At 37.7% G+C, this 17,173-nt stretch overlaps 2 protein-coding genes, 1 long non-coding RNA gene and 1 pseudogene across 3 annotated transcripts; 3 read left to right on the top strand and 1 right to left on the bottom strand.

The window, feature by feature from the left end:
- Window positions 1-505: 505 nt before the first annotated feature.
- Window positions 506-2,022, bottom strand: LOC135337100 (uncharacterized; annotated as a pseudogene).
- On the top strand, window positions 1,157-2,106 carry LOC135337103 (uncharacterized). Its single transcript, XR_010395022.1, has 3 exons — window positions 1,157-1,297; window positions 1,408-1,483; window positions 1,971-2,106. It is a non-coding gene; the product is annotated as an uncharacterized LOC135337103 (long non-coding RNA).
- Window positions 2,107-2,640: 534 nt separating this feature from the next.
- Window positions 2,641-7,301, top strand: LOC135337977 (uncharacterized). The gene is made up of 4 exons (XM_064533997.1): window positions 2,641-2,892; window positions 3,439-3,556; window positions 3,868-4,248; window positions 7,111-7,301. The coding sequence occupies exons 1-4, from the start codon at window positions 2,854-2,856 to the stop codon at window positions 7,200-7,202; spliced, it is 630 nt and encodes a 209-aa protein (XP_064390067.1). The 5' UTR covers window positions 2,641-2,853; the 3' UTR covers window positions 7,203-7,301.
- A 1,510-nt stretch (window positions 7,302-8,811) lies between these two features.
- Window positions 8,812-12,641, top strand: LOC135336883 (uncharacterized). The gene is made up of 8 exons (XM_064532750.1): window positions 8,812-8,903; window positions 9,020-9,158; window positions 9,406-9,771; window positions 9,877-10,230; window positions 11,522-11,872; window positions 11,940-11,999; window positions 12,163-12,219; window positions 12,296-12,641. Exons 1-8 carry the CDS (start codon window positions 8,859-8,861, stop codon window positions 12,514-12,516), a joined length of 1,593 nt encoding a protein of 530 aa, XP_064388820.1. The 5' UTR covers window positions 8,812-8,858; the 3' UTR covers window positions 12,517-12,641.
- Window positions 12,642-17,173: the final 4,532 nt, after the last annotated feature.

Genomic DNA, 17,173 nt, shown 5'->3' with positions numbered 1-17,173 from the left:
CGTTGCTGGGGAAACCAGTGAGGGTGCTGGCTTTGAGACTGGGGGACAAGGGAAACAAGGTCACCACTGAACAAGCACAGGTACGTGAGAGAAAGACTTTGTTTTAGCTATATACAGTTGCTGTGTCACGGTCCGATTATTACTGATTAATTTTAATGGGTGCCAAATAAATACGTATATACGTACACCTTTTACTATGTGCACAGCCAAGCTACAATTATTTTATTACGATGAACCCTGTTTATAGTGGTCAGTAGGTCACCCTCTACAATGCATGCAGCCAGGCTATGGTTAATGGGCCCCAAAGTGTTTATTATAGCATGTGGTTGGACTGTGTTTGCACCCCCCCCCCCCCCCCTACAATACATGCAGCCATCAGATTGTAAAAATCCCTTGTTTGCTATCGACCACTTTAATGTCATCTGTGACATATTTAAGTGCTTTGGACTTCCTTTCTAGGCAATGGAGAATAGTAGTTTTTGGTCTATCACGTAGATATTCTGGAACGCTGCTCTTGTAAGATCTGTCTGGCTTGACTGCATGTAGTTTAAACATACATATTTTTGATGAGCATCTGGTAGGAAAGACTCGATAAGTGTGGTACACACAGATGATAAAGTTATGTTCTTTCGTTTCGGTAAATAGTTATATTTCAAAACTTTATTGAGAGCCTCGGTTCCATTATTTGTGTTTATGGCTGCATGATAGTCGTTATCTCGAAAAGCCCTAGCCCATCTCTATAGAAAAGGTGTGTACATGCATGCATGTGTGTATGAATTATACACTTGTATGCGTATACATGTATATCTTCGTTGCAGTAGTATCCTAAATATAGCACATTACATAAAAAGTATACTATATAGTTTTACAAACTCTTACCTGTGAATTTGGTAGCCACTTAGCACTTAGCCAGTCCCTAACCTGCCCATTGTTTTCCACACGTCTGTTCTCTGTAGGTTGCCAACTTCCTGCTGATAGTAGTGATCTAATGATAGGCCATTTGATCCCGGTGCTGCCCAAGCACATTTTCGGAGCATTCCCAACAGAATTTCTCCATCGGTAAGTGAAAGCCCATGCTTCTTATCTTTCATCCACCGTTCCCAACACTGTTCACGATGAAAGTCGCACAAATACACTCTACAGTGCGGAAAAACAGACTCAATAGCCATAATTTCTGCATCTGAATAGTCTGTCATAAAGAATGGTGGATTCCACTCTGGGTTCCAGCTTGCTATGACCTTAAGTGCTTCTGCAATATGGTCACTCGTCTCAGACTGAATGATAAAATCTGCAACAGGTGTATAGCCAACATTAGTCTTTACAGTTACAAAAAACATAGGCAGTTCATAATTTCGTTGTTTTATAAGTCGCATCCATGAGAACAATTGTGTTTCCGTATCTTTTTAGCAGGTGCTGTTGCCACTGTTCCTGATGGACATAAAGAAGGGTGTGAGAAAATATCAGAGGATCCTCTTCTTCACAGGTATTTTCTTCTTTTATCTTAGTATAAGGTCTATAGTGGAACATGGTTAATGGATTTTCATTCTTCCACTTATCAATTTTTAGTTTAAGATTGTCTTGATCTAACTTTGATAATTCTTGGGCACACTTTGCTGAGTAAACATGATTCTTGATATCATTGTTCGTTGGATAGTATGCCCTGTTAGTCTCACATGGACGATCTTTGGGATCTGGGAATAGACAATGTATAACATAGTGTCTGAGGGCTCGTTTCACCTCTTGCAATTCGGTTATTCCTTCTCCTACAAGTGTATTGATTTTTTCAGTTATTTTAGGATGGACTTTTTGGGCAAATCCAGCAAGGCCAGATGTTGGATGATATTTGCCATGAGCTTGTACAGTGGGGAGTAGGACAAAATATTTTGTTGTTGTCTCCACTTCCTCCCCGCTTACGAGAACTTTCTTTAAAGCTGCCATTTTTGTTGCCTTTGTTTCTTTCATTTTCCTAGGTCCAAGTAAATGGGTGCTGGGTTCAGAAACAGCAAAAGATGGGAAGAGCATCACCTCGTGTACATGTATGTGTGCTGGACAGCCCACTTTGCGTGTACCTTGGAGACGTGTTCGACTAGATGTTAATGTTCGTCCTTTGAAGTACTGCTGACCAAACTGGCAGTGCTGTTTTCGAATTCTTGAAACAATAAATGGGATGCCATCAAATGATATATTGTGACCTTCAATTGAATGATTCCAATACACCCTTGCCTATACGTGTATAATAATTACAATAATTATTATTTTTGATTAACAATGTTATTATAATGTACGTGTACCCCTTGACTGTTCGCTGACTTCATTACTTACTTTGGTAACAATGGGAGATTTGTTTCCATCGTCCACCTGCACCTGTTTGGAGAGCTTGCTCACTGACGTCCTGGTACCAAATGTACTTACAGTAGACCTGCTGTGTAGCTCTAGGAGGCTTTCAGCGTCATCCACTATTCCTCCATAGTATTGTTGGCCTATTGACTTTAATTGCTGTGCCCAATCAGGGCAGCCACCACTAGCACTATCAGACTCACTGTTTTGCCATCACTGAACTCTCAAGCCATGTGTTTGAACAATTCGCGGGATGTGTTGTGGTTAAATTGTTGTGGTTAAATTAACTTCCGTTCCTGACATCGAGTGAACAAAGCCAATCCCCTAAAGGAAAGGTCATTCCTGTAGTTCATTCCAGTTAGCCAATTCCACTTCCACCATTCCATTCCACCATATAGGAGGGTCTCTATAAATAATACTAAGTTGTCAAGGTTACAAGGGTGTAAATAAATAGATCGGTGTAGATATAATTATGTACGTATATAGATATCTATTAAAATGCTCCAACTTCTATAAATGACTACTGGATCTATCATGCTTCTGCTGTTTACTGCAGTAAGTTGACTGTATGTCATGGTGCAGGATCATCTAAATCTAGCTATAGAAAATCATCCAACTGGAATTTATCACTGTGACCACAGAATCTGCATGGTACATATTATTAGCTCAGCTTTCCGCTATCAGCTCAGTTTTAGTCAGTACACTAAAACTACAATGGACCAAAGTGGTCAAGTTGAATCAGTTTTAGGACCACAGAACTTGATACAGAATCTGGTGCATTATTTGGCTCAGCTATCACTGATTTTGTACTGATATTATACTTATAGCGTAGATCTTTACCTATATTATATATATATAGCTATAGTGCCATGTCCACTTTATCAGCCCAATTAAAAGCTGATACCTAGCTGAAAGCTGACATTCTGTAAAATGAATCACAGTCGGCACTGAAAAGCTGAGCTGATAGCTAAAAGCTATATAATTGCATGTACCAGATTCTGCATGTACACGTGCATGGTGTTGTGCTAAATTCAAGTTGGCCACTTTGGTCTGATGGATGGATATGGATATAATTATGTATCGATGGCTGTATATATACAGGCAGTGTGCATTTCAACTGTGTGTGGACAGGAGCTGATGTGCATTGGGGAGGAATTGATAGGTTTTACTGGTGGGTCAAACCTAAGTACGAATCAGTGTCAGCAGGGTTCTCAACAAGGTAATTTGGAATCGCTTCATGCATGGTGTCAGCTATATCATCAGCATACCGTACGGGTAGAAAATTTTGAGGTGTTTTTAATTTCGCGTTTTTCGTGGGTGGCTGCAGAACACGAAAATTAAAACCCGCGAAAGGCTTTGTTTTTACGCATGCGAGATAGTGACACACCCTAACTCCACGAAATTTACTACCCGCGAAATTTTCCAAATAAGACAGAATATTGAATTGCACGAAAATTTACACCCTCGAAATTTTCTACCCGTACGGTACACACAATGTCATGTATAATTATAATTAACTCTCAATTGCAGACCTGAAACTTTGCCCTCCTATGGAAATTGTGAATCAAATCATTGGAGTTGATAATCCTATTCTATTTGTAACATGCCTTGCTAAAGAAGGAGCGAGAGTCTTTGTGACAGCAGAATGTAGCTGTGCCCATGGATTTAGGTTTGACAGTGGGGCAAAAAGTTGTGTTCAGAGCAGTGCTGCTAGTCCAGGCCTTAACATAGTATATGTAAGACCTGATGAGACTAACAGAAACCGACATACAACTGTATTCATTGAGAACTTCGGTCTGTTTAGTAGTCTTGACATTTCAATTCAATGCATAGTACGAAGGGGAGACATTTTTAACGATGAAGAACTAGAGCGGTTCAATTTTACTGTCAGATACAACAGCAGTAACTCAGGTAGGTTATTATTAAGATCAGTGCCATAAATAGTATAATTAATGAAGTGCCTTGTCATTGTGAAATGGTATCAATGCATGTTTTTGCTCTTGAATTATATCTTATACGTAGAAAGGATCAGTATGATAACATCGTTGCCATGGTTACTAGCATGTTGTGTGCGTTACCTGTGACCATTTATTTTAAACAACTCTTTTCAGAATGCAGCCTCCAATACACAATTTCATGACCCCATCTTAGTATCAAAAGAAAGCTCTTACTATAGTACAGTAGGAACTATGCTAGTATTTAGGGCTGCTTTCATGTATTTTGTACAGTATGCATATGAATGATTAATTTTCTCCATTTTTTAGCATTTTTATCAATTAAGTTACTATAATCTGAGCTAGAATGACCTCATACCAAATACTAACCTTTTTTCTATTAGATATCACCAATAGCTTTCTTTTGGTAGTAATATTGCTTTGTATAAAGTAATATTGGAGGCTGCATTTCTAAAATGTTAGTTAAGGTCAGTCATTTTTGGTCACAGCTAACGCACACAACAAGATAGTAACCATGGTAATAGTGTTATCAAATTAATGGTATTTATGTCCACAATACATTTGGGTGAAAAGGTACTATTGTCAAGATATTATACAATAAATCTGAGTTGTATACAGTACACTTCATCTTCAATTTAATGCTTAAAAAGCTGCCTTAACCTACCTGAGAAGTTCTATAATTATATACATGCACGCATGCAAGAGGCTTGCACCATAATTAGACATGCATGCATGTGCCAAATATTCCGGAATAATGAATAATATAATTATAGGCAGTCTATGAAATAATTATAGGCAATGATAATTAATAATATGCAACTGTCATGCATGTGTGTGAAAAATTGAGTTACATAATAATATTATGTGCAGTAGCTCAGAATACACCCACATTCACATTATTATGCCTCGAGGCGTAGCCGCACGAGGGATACGGTAAAGCTGGCTGTCTGTTCCAGGTGACAACTGTTCAACGGTTGCAATGTGATGAAAAATAACTTATATAGGCTTCTAACCATGCACGTTCTCGATTCATGGATTAGCAAACTAAAGCTTCTTTCTCGAGTTATGGCTAGTTTGACTCACATTGAAGGCTGTTGAAGTCTCTTAATTCAGAATCTTTCATAGCATCATCTGCATGTTCGCACAATTTTTCTATTCAACATGCGTTAGCCTTGCACTAAAGCCCTATATATATATATATTTTTGCTGGCGAACAGTATAGACTGATCAAACTTGGTGTATAGAAACTCGTGTTGCACAGTCTATACCGGTAATTACGCCACAAAACACGACAATGATATATATAGATGCATGCATGCATGTACACAATTATGTCTGATATAACAATAGATACATGTGCACACATTTTTTCTCTGCTTGTTTAGATACTAAACAATTATACTGTCTGTGCTATATACTATATAGTCTGCATGTGCTTTGCCCCACTGTTTGGCTACAGGTAGGCCTTTGCCAAATATTCACCTATTATTCTTCACACTATACTATTATTCAACTTCATCACCCCATAATTATGACACCTACCGTATATCTTCTAATTTATCGGACAGCAAAAAATAATTATTTTGGAAATTGTCCGGGTATAATTGGAACAGATTTTTATAGAGCATGCGAAGTGTCCGGAATAATTAGAACAAGCAAGCAGCTGCATGTGAGCTAGCTAAGTTTAATAGAACAAGGTACGACTGAATAGTTGCACTATAACTATCTAAAACTAGCTACTCAAAGCTATCTAACTGCAGCACTCCAAGTCTTACTTGCTGTCTATAAATGGTAACTCAACTTTTCAAGGTATTGTCCGGATATTTAGAACAAATGTAATATTAAAGTACTGGAGTGTCCGTTGTATTAGAACAACGAAAATTGCCCAAAAGAGTGTCCGGGTAATTAGAAGTGTCCGATAAATTAGAAGATATACGGTAGCTATTATTCAACATAATTATAGCTACATCGCAGCAAAATAAAACACCTATAAAATAATTATATAGCACCAAAAAATGGGATTAAGTCAATTTCAGCAGCGAAATAACAAACTTTATAGTACCAAAAATGTGGTCTCAATTGATTGGACTATATAACATCATCAAAATTAGGTTTGCTGCCATGTAAAATGTACGTGGGCGTGTTCTGAGCTGCTGCATGCGCATGTGCAACTCAATAATTTCACAGTGCAAATTGTAAAAAAGACTGCATGCCTATTATTCAAAATTTTTTTTCGAAATATTTGGCACAGGCCTAGCTACTGTATATATACAGGCCATTTAAATAACATGCTGTTACTTCAATATCGTTGAAGTTCGTAGACAGGAGCAAAAACTCTTCGAGCTGCCCCCAAACTGTTGGTATAATAGGTCAATGTTTATAGTTCTTGTCAGTCAGAGTCTTATAATTATTTGACGACTAAACTCAGCTATATTATATGCATGACCACGAGATCTTGCGGTAAAGTTGTGCCGTCTATAATTATAGTTAGCGTACTGATAGCTAGCAAGCGCTGTAATAGTTACTTATGAACAGTACAACAGTATAGACACAGAAACAATATTTCCTTCTCACAAAAAAACGAATAATTCATGAGCAAACACTGCATCATAACCCAGTACAGTATATATGCATCATGCATGCATCACCATGCAGTTGCATAATTATAGCTTTAGTGCATGTATTATAATTACACAACGAAGAGCTTAAAAGCCCTTAATAACCTATAACATAAGTGCTAGTGTTTTCATGAGCGGCAAACGCTATAATGTCTATCCCGGCCTCCTCCATATAATTATTCATATTCTCATTCATGCAGCAGAAGAAGAACTACTACTTTCAAGTACACAACGATTGCTGATGAGTACAGAGCTATTATTGTGGATAATTATTATTGTCGTGATTGCATAGTGCATGCATGTATATTATTATATAGCTGCTAATGAGTATACGAGTAATGACTCTTATAATAATTAAATTGAGGTGAGCGTATCCATTAATGTAGCAATTATGTCGTCTGTATAATATAATTATAATTATAATTATGCATGTGCATGAGTGGGTAATTTTCGTGAGGTAAAAATTCGTGGGCAAACTGACCTCGATGAAAATTTTATCCAAGAAAATCTAGGCGTGATTTACCGGAATGAATGCAGTGCAGTGTGACGTGCCACGTATAATGCAGCATGCAGTTGTAGCAAGGCTTAGATTCAGTCCGACTCCCCTTATCCCTTTACTGGTCAAATTGTTGTAAATTTTACAACAACAATCTGGGAGGGAGCGTGTTATCAACTTGTGAATGTTGCATGATATTGGATTCTGTGGCAGATTGGATAGTGTCATGAATCCGATTATCCTTTGAAGTTCTGCTGAGCTGTTCAATTAGGACACTTAAAAAAAAAAGGTTTAAAACAAGCTATACAGCATGTAGGACTGAGTAGTATCCATTGGTAGACCCTCTGGACTATCTTGGTAGCCATAGAATATTTTCGAAGAGGAAGCAGCAAGCCATTTGTGTACACAGGCACTTCACAAGTGGACACAAGCTCTACAATAGTCTACATGCTTGCTAAGCAGCTTAGTTGACCAGAGTGCAGCTTTTAAAGGCCACACATACTTCCATCGAGGCAGCAGCAAGGCATAAAATCGATGGTTAGTGCACAACCATTGACCCACGCCCATCTCTACAAGCCATAGCCACTTCATTGGGGGCGGCGATAACATCAAGCTAATTAATTTTGGTGGGTTGGGCTCAGATGCAAACTAAAGTGATGCAAACTAAAGTGATGGAACTGTTCCAGGTTGCAGATTGTGTGCGGCTGACCGGGAAAGGGTTATATCCCTTGCAGCTAGACAAACTAAAACAAATTGGCATTCATGTCACCAATGGATTTATCTGGAAGGCTGAGCTAGTTGTTCTTGATGGTGTAGAATCAAGCCTCCTATACCAAGTGATTTCGGGGGTCCCTCAGGGGTCAACTCTTGGCCGACCCTATATAGTCTTTCTGACAAGGCTGTCAACTGTGTGTCACTGACTAGCATGCATTACAATGTATGCCAACGACACCGCTCTCCTATAGTTTGCAATCTGATTATACACACAACTTCAAGAGAATTTTAATTAACTCGCTTTGCACCTGCATGGATATCTCACGAAACGGAATAATGTTCAGAAATGTTGCTAATATACCTTATTGAAGAAGCACTCAGAGTCACCCACACTTCTAATAATTTTCAACTGAAAAATATCTGTGTTTTTCATGCACAATCATAACTATAGCTGTCAGGTACATGTGGTTTATGATACTTTCATTTCAGTTTTTAAGTTGTGTATACGACAATCATAATTATTATGAGAATTATGAACTGTATAATATATGCAGTGTATAATAATTATGACAGTTGTGTGCATGCATGCATGCATGGGGATTATCTGAATTGTAAAGCCTGCTTAATCGGCCTGCATGGATTCGAGGCTATATAAGGCTATATACATATAGGTCTGGACAAAATTAATACTGCATGTCATTATAATAATTATAGCTAGATTGATCTCTATAAAGGATAATGGCAACCTTTATGATTCTGCTAGATCTACTACTTTTTACTGCGGTCAGTTAAATGTATAGTTTATGTCACGGTGTAGCCTTGCATACTGCGTCTGTTCAAATGTGTAGATCTGTATAAATTATATAGACTATAGCCAATAATTAGTTGCTTACATGCAGGTATATATAGATCTAGTTTGCGTTTTGACTGTGCATGGACAAGAGTTGATGTGCAATGAAAATGAACTGATTGGTTTTACTGGTGGGACAAATAAGTCTACAAATTATTGTCAGCAGGGATCAGGAGGGACTCAGCAGAGTGAGTCATATAGTAATTTAGTTGGTCTCGGTCTCTCTTTAATTGTGCCGGTAACACCGATGACCATTTATACGGTCCATTTGCTCATTTGATGAATATTATTAATTCTGCATGATATTATATAAATGGTAGCATTCATGCATGCGTGCATGCATGTCAGTGCAGCTTTTATAGGTTCTTTCAATTATTTCAGACCTGAAACTTTATCACGCCATGTCATGTATAGCAATTTTTAACACAATTGCAGACCTGAAACTTTGCCCTCCTATGGAAATTGTGAATCAAATCATTGGAGTTGATAATCCTATTCTATTTGTAACATGCCTTGCTAAAGAAGGAGCGAGAGTCTTTGTGACAGCAGAATGTGGCTGTGCCCATGGATTTAGGTTTGACAGCGGGGGAAGAAATTGTGTTCAGAGCAGTACTGCTAGTCCAGGCCTTAACATAGTATATGTAAGACCTGATGAGACTAACAGAAACCGACATACAACTGTATTCATTGAGAACTTTGGTGTGTTTAGTAGTCTTGAAATTTCAATTCAATGCATAGTACGAAGGGAAGACATTTTTAATGATGAAGAACTAGAGCGGTTCAATTTTACTGTCAGATACAGTAAGTTATCGTAATTGCATAAATCGTGGTACATATATATATACAAACCATGCATGCATGCACCATGCATTTTAATTATCAATTGTATACAATTATTCAATACAGCTACGGCTATCAATCGACTTGGCCCTCCAACTGATGTTAATACTGCTATTGAAGAGAAATCCCTAACACTCTCATGGCAACCACCTCTCATGCTTTCTTCTGATACTAATTGCTACAAGATATCAGTTAATGTCACTGGATCTCGGGATCCTCAAAACATACTCACACAGTTTGTGTCCAATTGTACCTATAACACAACTTATACACTCTCTTTATCCTCCATTGGCATTAATCGGTGCAATGGAGATTATTTTGTTGAAGTAAGCGTTGCTGGAGTAAGCTTTGCACAGGTGGAAGGCGATTTTGCAAGAATAACAGAAACGATATCATCTATACAGAATTGCTCTGTGACAGGTAAATTATGTTATATAATTATATTTATTATACCTTTTTTGACCTTGGAATAGCAGTGCCAATATATGGCATAGAAAGTGCTGCCTATACCTACATTCTGTACCTATACACTAGCCCAGTGCTGCCTACCTACATTCCGGCCCAGTGCTGGCACTGCATGTGGCCAGTTCTGTATATATGGCATACAGAAATGTGACCTTTCAGTGAAGTTCCCATGCTATATAACACTTTCCATCCAAACTGTCAGCTTTTATAGTACATGCACACTGAATGAGGTTCCTGCATGTGCATGGTAAATGTACTATATGACGTATTATCTATAGACAGTATTATATGCATGCATGCATTGTTTCAATGCAGTTACTATTATAGTAATTCCAGCCACTAATTTTTTTCATATCTACGCAGCGAGTGGTTATGGTTTCTATTTCTATATGCAGCAAATGGTTTTTAAGGCAAAAAAGTAGTTATTATACATGGCAATTCATGCCACAAGCAGTTTAAATTATTGGCCCGGTATATATATATAGTAGATAATGATCTCGGGCCTAAAAGCTCTTGACCACAATCTACTTACTATTGGGCCAATAAACAGCTTGTTGCACTCATACAGCTGTTTGCATAGACCTTGCAAAATACTAAATCAGCTCACTGCATTACCACAAAACCACAAAATCACCATACAATGTTGCTATGCAAACAACATGCAGTCCTGAGCAATGATGGTTTCTAGAACTTGTATAACGGGTACTTTTTGAGTAGACCCTCGAAAAATACCTGCTGTATAAGGTGGTATAAATTATATCAAGAGTAGATGCTTTTATCTACTCTTGGTGGTATGGAAACTCACATAATTATGGTGAGGCTTGAAGTTTCAGGCTGAAGAAACTGTTAGTACGAAGTACCTTAAACACTAACAGATCACAAAATATTGTTTGATGCTAATCTAGTAGAGAAATGTGTTCGAACTTGATGGTCAAAACCGGTATACCGCAGTGAGCAAGTTATTAGGCTCTTTAGCGTAAACATTTTTCGTATAGCACAAGTCTCAGCATAAGGCGTTGGTAGACCATTCTCCACTTCAAATCCTCCCGGTTCTATGACTCTCCATGTATAGTCTATTTCTTGAATTCATGCATTGCTTACTTTTTATGAATGTGAATGTACCCAATACTATTTGTTTGCATATAGCAAATATGTGGTAATGCAGTGAATGATTTAGTATTTTGCAAGGTCTATGCAAACAGTTGTAGCTCAAATAATATTACATAGAGATCCACTTTCAATACAGCTATCAATCGGCTTGGTCCTCCAACTGATGTAATCGCTAATATTGAGGAGAAATCACTAACACTCTCGTGGCAACCACCTCTCATGCTTTCTTCTGATGTCATGCTGTGCTACAAGATATCAGTTAATGTTACTGGATCTCTGGATCCCCAAAACATACTCACACAGTTTGTGTCCAACTGCACTTATAACACGACCTATAATTTTTCTTTTTCTGCCAGTGGAATCAAACAGTGTAATGAAGATTACCTTGTTGAAGTACATGTTGCTGGAGTGGACATGTCACAGGTGGAAGGCGATTTTGCAACAATAACGAAATTAATATTATCGACACAGAGTTGTTTGGTGACAGGTATATAATTATAAGTAATATTCTCTATAATGATTATGACACTAGTACTATAATTATTTGTGTGCAGGGAATGATGAGCCAAGTACCAGTGGATCTGTAACAACTAGACATGGCAATGCACAATCTGGTATAAATAATTATTATACACATGCACCTATCACGTACGTCCGTACATATCATAGTATAGGGCTATAGCTAATATATAATATACGTATCGTATATAGTAAAACTGTCAGTGAAATAATACACATGCAGACATGCAATGTAACACAATCAATACACTATTGCAGATTCTGATCTGATAATTGCAATTTCTACTACAACTCCTGCTGTAGCTCTAGCTTTGGGTACGTTTAATTTAGCACGGTGCAGCTTAATTACATTGGCAATATTTCTTTTTTAATTATAATATTATGCATGCAGGAGTTTCAGCTGCACTGGTCATAATACTCTTGCTAATGAAAAAACAAGGATTAAAAACCACTCCTCATCAAGACGTAGACCTGAAAGAAAATGGAGCCTATGGCATAAGTTTATCAATAAGAATCAATGACGCATATGGCTGCACTTCCAATGAAGAACAGCACATCTATGAAGAAATTGTTGGAAGCCGAGTGGAACCTGAGGCCCATGGAAGTGCATAGAATGAAGCACACACAGACAGAATACAATTATAAGCACAATAATTATTCACATCAATTTCAACTGAAAAACATCTGCATGCGTGTTTGCTACTTCATAATGCATGCACAATCATAACTAGCTATAATAGCTGTCAGGTATACAATCATGTGGTTTATGATATACTTTCATTTCAGTTTTTAAGTTGTGTATTATACGATATCATAATTATTATGAGAATTATGAACTGTGTTGAATCGATGCATATTAGGTTGTGTGCATGGGGATTATTGCTGAATTGTAAACTGACCTGCTTCTATTATATTAAATTTAAAGGCAGGAATTGAGTTTGTTGAACGCAACAGTAATACAAACAAAGAGTGTAATTACCGCAGGGTACCCATTACCGCATATATATATAGTTAAAATGGTTTGACTGCTTATATCGGAATCTGAAACACTCCTAGGCCATGCCTTTTATGTTAGTACATTTGTTGTGCTTTGAATTTAATTCTTGGAATCAAAGCAGAAAAAAACTCAGAATTCAGTTCATTGAAACGTAACAATTTACAATAATTATTGCATGTGCAGTATTATAATTTTATACCCAAATTTTGGAGGCAACATATTAACAACTATATATACACTACATGTTGTGCAGGTCCTAACTGTGGGCGTTTTAATTTGGCGATTTGGCCAATTTTATCGAAGATCATCAAATTAAATAGACTGTGCATGCATGCATGTATCATGCTAGCCGCGATTCAAGGCCGATTAAAATACGTGAGGCTATAATATTATATAGATTGTGATTCTTACTGCTGTAATATAATTAAGTTCATCACTCTGACTAATAGAGATTATTTATACCAGAAATACGTCTAATTTTCATTTTTTCTTCACTCTCTTATAATTATTACAGGGGATCACCAGCCAATTACATGATCATAGTACTCTCAAAAATATTTACCTTTCAACACAACTGGAGTTAAAGAAAATGGAGCGTAATATAGAATCAGTGCAGTGAGATCTAATGATGCATCTACGACCGCAATCATATATCTTTGTCCTGGCCTATATACAGATCTGTGTTCTGCAGTTCTTATATAGATTTTCTAGCTTTAATTATAACGTGTGCATGAGGCTCGTAATACACGAGCGTAGCAAATGCATTACTCAACCGAGAGCATTATCGAGTGCACCATGCATGTATAGGGGTTGGTAGATTATGCTCGAGATATTGCCTATATATATTATGCTATTCTTTTATGCTCAAGTTAACAGCCTATTATTCTTTTCAAATTGCCTAGTATTATTCCCACATCATTCCCTCCAAAGCACAACTGAACATAGACCCCATGTTGTCGCACATGCAAGTAACATCAAACTATAAATAATGGCCACACGACTCTATCTATTTGCACTATAATGTAGAATGCCAATTAAGGAGATAATTATCCACCAGTACTTCCATCAGGCCTACGAATGTTTATACTATGATTCGTACTGACCTGTATTTCCAAAACCTGCCTATTATTCTCATAATTGTTATAAATGTGCCTATTATGCTAGCATAATTCTCATCAAAAAATTTGCCTATTATGCTCAAAATTATGCTAGCATAATCTACTAACCCCTAACTATGTACCAGCTAGCATAGCTAGATAAAGGTGATCATGAATTAAAACCCTGTAAAACTTGTGTCAAGCTAGTTTTTAGCATTTTTGAGATGGCTGGAGGATGCATGTTGACATGATGAGATTAGCCTCGATCCCAGGGCCGAGTTTTCGCTTTTATAACGGTTAGGTGAACAACTAGTGATGAACCATTTCAGTGCAATAACTGCACATTCAAAGTACAGTCACATGACCGCAGTCATTTTTAGCTGTAGAACATCACATGATAAGCTTAATTGTAATGCTTTGTCTCAATCCCCTGGTCCAAAATCAGATGCAGGGTGGTACATGTACCACAGTCTCCCGCCTGACCCCTCTCATTATAAATGTATAATGAAATTTTCTTTTCAGTACAAGAATAACATCAGGAGATGAAGAGGTCTTGTCTGGAAGCACTAGAAAAGTACTTTTGTGCCGATGTGATCTCAGCGATTTTGAGGAGATAACTGAGCGCTGAGCCAATGCAAGTTACACTTTTGTGAATGAGGACCCTTACCATTGCTCTTACTTCTAACTTTTTATTTCTAATTTGGATGATCTTTACCTACCCAGATCCAGGAACAGATGTTGCTGGAGTTAATTGGTTGGTTGGTACCACAGTCATCCCATTTCCCTTCCTAACGACATACATAAAGTGTGGGTGTGGGAAGTGGGGAAGAGGAGCAAAAGCACAAGCCACTAAGATCCTGAATCTCCTCAGAAGAAACCTCCACCACTCATCGAAAACAGCAAAATCAAGAGCGTTTTCAGCCTTGGTCAGGCCACACCTTGAGTATTCAGCCCCTGTGTGGTCACCCCACACTAAGATGAACACTACTAAACTAGAAAATGTTTAAAAGCGAGCAGCTCGATGGATAGAAGCGAAATGGAACAGAGCTAATTACTGCTGGAACAAATCGTACGACAATTGCCGAAAATACTATCCTGGCTATCCCTTGAGGATCGTCGTAGACTCCTGACATGCTGCCAGATCTACAAGATAATGAACCACCTAGACTGTATCAGGATACCCTTTGCCCTCGAGGCGTATAGTATACCAGAGGAGGTCCGACAGGCATGCGCGGTGCAGCTCAAGCAATTAGCCTCTGATTACTTTCAGCAAAAAACATACGATGTGGGCGGGGCGTGGGCGGATAATTATTGCCAATCAAAGGATAATCGCCTGCCTGAACTGCACCGCGCCTGTCATACCTACTCTGATAGTATACTGAGCCAATATAATTATCCCATCTTGGTTGTGTACACAATTAACAACTTAATAATTAGCTAATAGTTGGAGTCAAAAGGGGGTGTATTAACTCACAAAGCACTATGTGAATACTATCATCTTTCCAGAATACTTAAATTCAATGGCACAGATATGTATTCATCATAGCACCTGACACTAATCACAAACATTGAATACTGTCAATGCTATAGATCAAAGATACAACATAACACGCAGTACTAGTGGTGCACAGCATGTGTTAAAGGTCAGTATAATTTTACTATATATTGCTACTTATAAAGAAATGTTTGTGCAATAATTATAGTCAGTGTTGACTGTACTTCAGGTGTCATGTGATACACGTTGCAAGATTTACGAAATTCTAATGTAGGTGCTATAATACATTTGCTGTGCCTTTTGAATTTAGTTATATATGACTGTGGTCTCTTGTATGTGCATGTGCATCTAAAGTTGTCAGTCTCATAAAAGATTTTAGATGCACACAATCATCATACATGCATGTATTATAATTTATATGGTACAGCTTTACATGCACATCTCAATTTAAATTCTCCCAATGTGTATAATTATGATATACAGCTGTGAGCATGCAATATTTGTACTTGATACTGAGAGGTGACACAGGTTATGTTACTATGGAAGGTAATAATTTGAGTATAGTTACGTGTGCATGCATGCATGGGTATGCAAAATGAATAGCATGCATTCTCAATGTCAAACAGATGTGCCTGTATATGTATGCATGACATGCAGTTATGCCTTTCATTATGATAGTGACACTGAGTATATCCATGTATTATGCACTGATTGAATAAGTGTATGGTGTACAGTGTATATGATACTGAGTCTGTCTCTCCACCCACTGTCTCCGTACAGGTCCTAACCACGGTGGTAAGAGAGAGGGAGAGGTGTCCTTGTTTGAGATGTTCTGGGTGCTCATGGTCCAGGGAGACGACCTCAGGGTATGTCACTATGTCGATCTGAGTATATGCAACTCGTGCGTGTCCACATGTTAGATTAAAAAGCCAGGTTTTTGCTTAGGACTGATACTTATGTTCAGTATATATATACCCATAATGAGATTGGAATGGTGTCAAAGCAAAATATTGGTCCCACTTTGCTGTTTTTGAGTCAAAAGAGGTGTATCAACTCACAAAGGACTCTGAATACTATCAACTATAGGATAGGACTACCCAAAGAATTCCGTCTTCCTAGAAGACTAAATTCAAAGGCACTGCACAGCAAAAACACTTATAGATGCATCATCGTATTTTAGTTTAAATGACAGAAATTTATGTTCGTTTTTACTGTGTGCTAATGTATTCATCACAGTACCTGCTGCACATGCACTTTCAATAATGTGTACCGTATATAGTGGATAATTTTTGTGGGGTAAAAACTCGTTAATTTCGTGGGCAAGCTGACCTCCACAAAATTTTAACGTAGGCGTGGCTTACTGGAACATATGAATGCAGTGCAGGAAACGAGACTAAACGAAATGTTTACTCACGAAAACCACCATTTTCGAATTTTTACCCCACGAAAATTACCCGCTATACAGTATACTGATCGTTAACAGGACTCTGAATACTGTCACATCACTAAGTCAAAGATTATCGAAAGAATGTTGTTTCCCCAGAAACGAAATTCAAAACGCACAGCAAATGTATTTATTATAACACCTTCACACCTCTATATAATTATGACCAGACAGGTTGCATGTGTATAATTTTATACTGATGTGTTGTATACCTATAATTTATGTGCCTGTAGGCG

Source organism: Halichondria panicea, chromosome 6, assembly GCF_963675165.1.
Source record: "Halichondria panicea chromosome 6, odHalPani1.1, whole genome shotgun sequence".
Classification (NCBI taxonomy): domain Eukaryota; kingdom Metazoa; phylum Porifera; class Demospongiae; order Suberitida; family Halichondriidae; genus Halichondria; species Halichondria panicea.
Note: the sequence above shows the minus strand (reverse complement) of the source record. Positions and strands in the feature narration are given on the sequence as shown.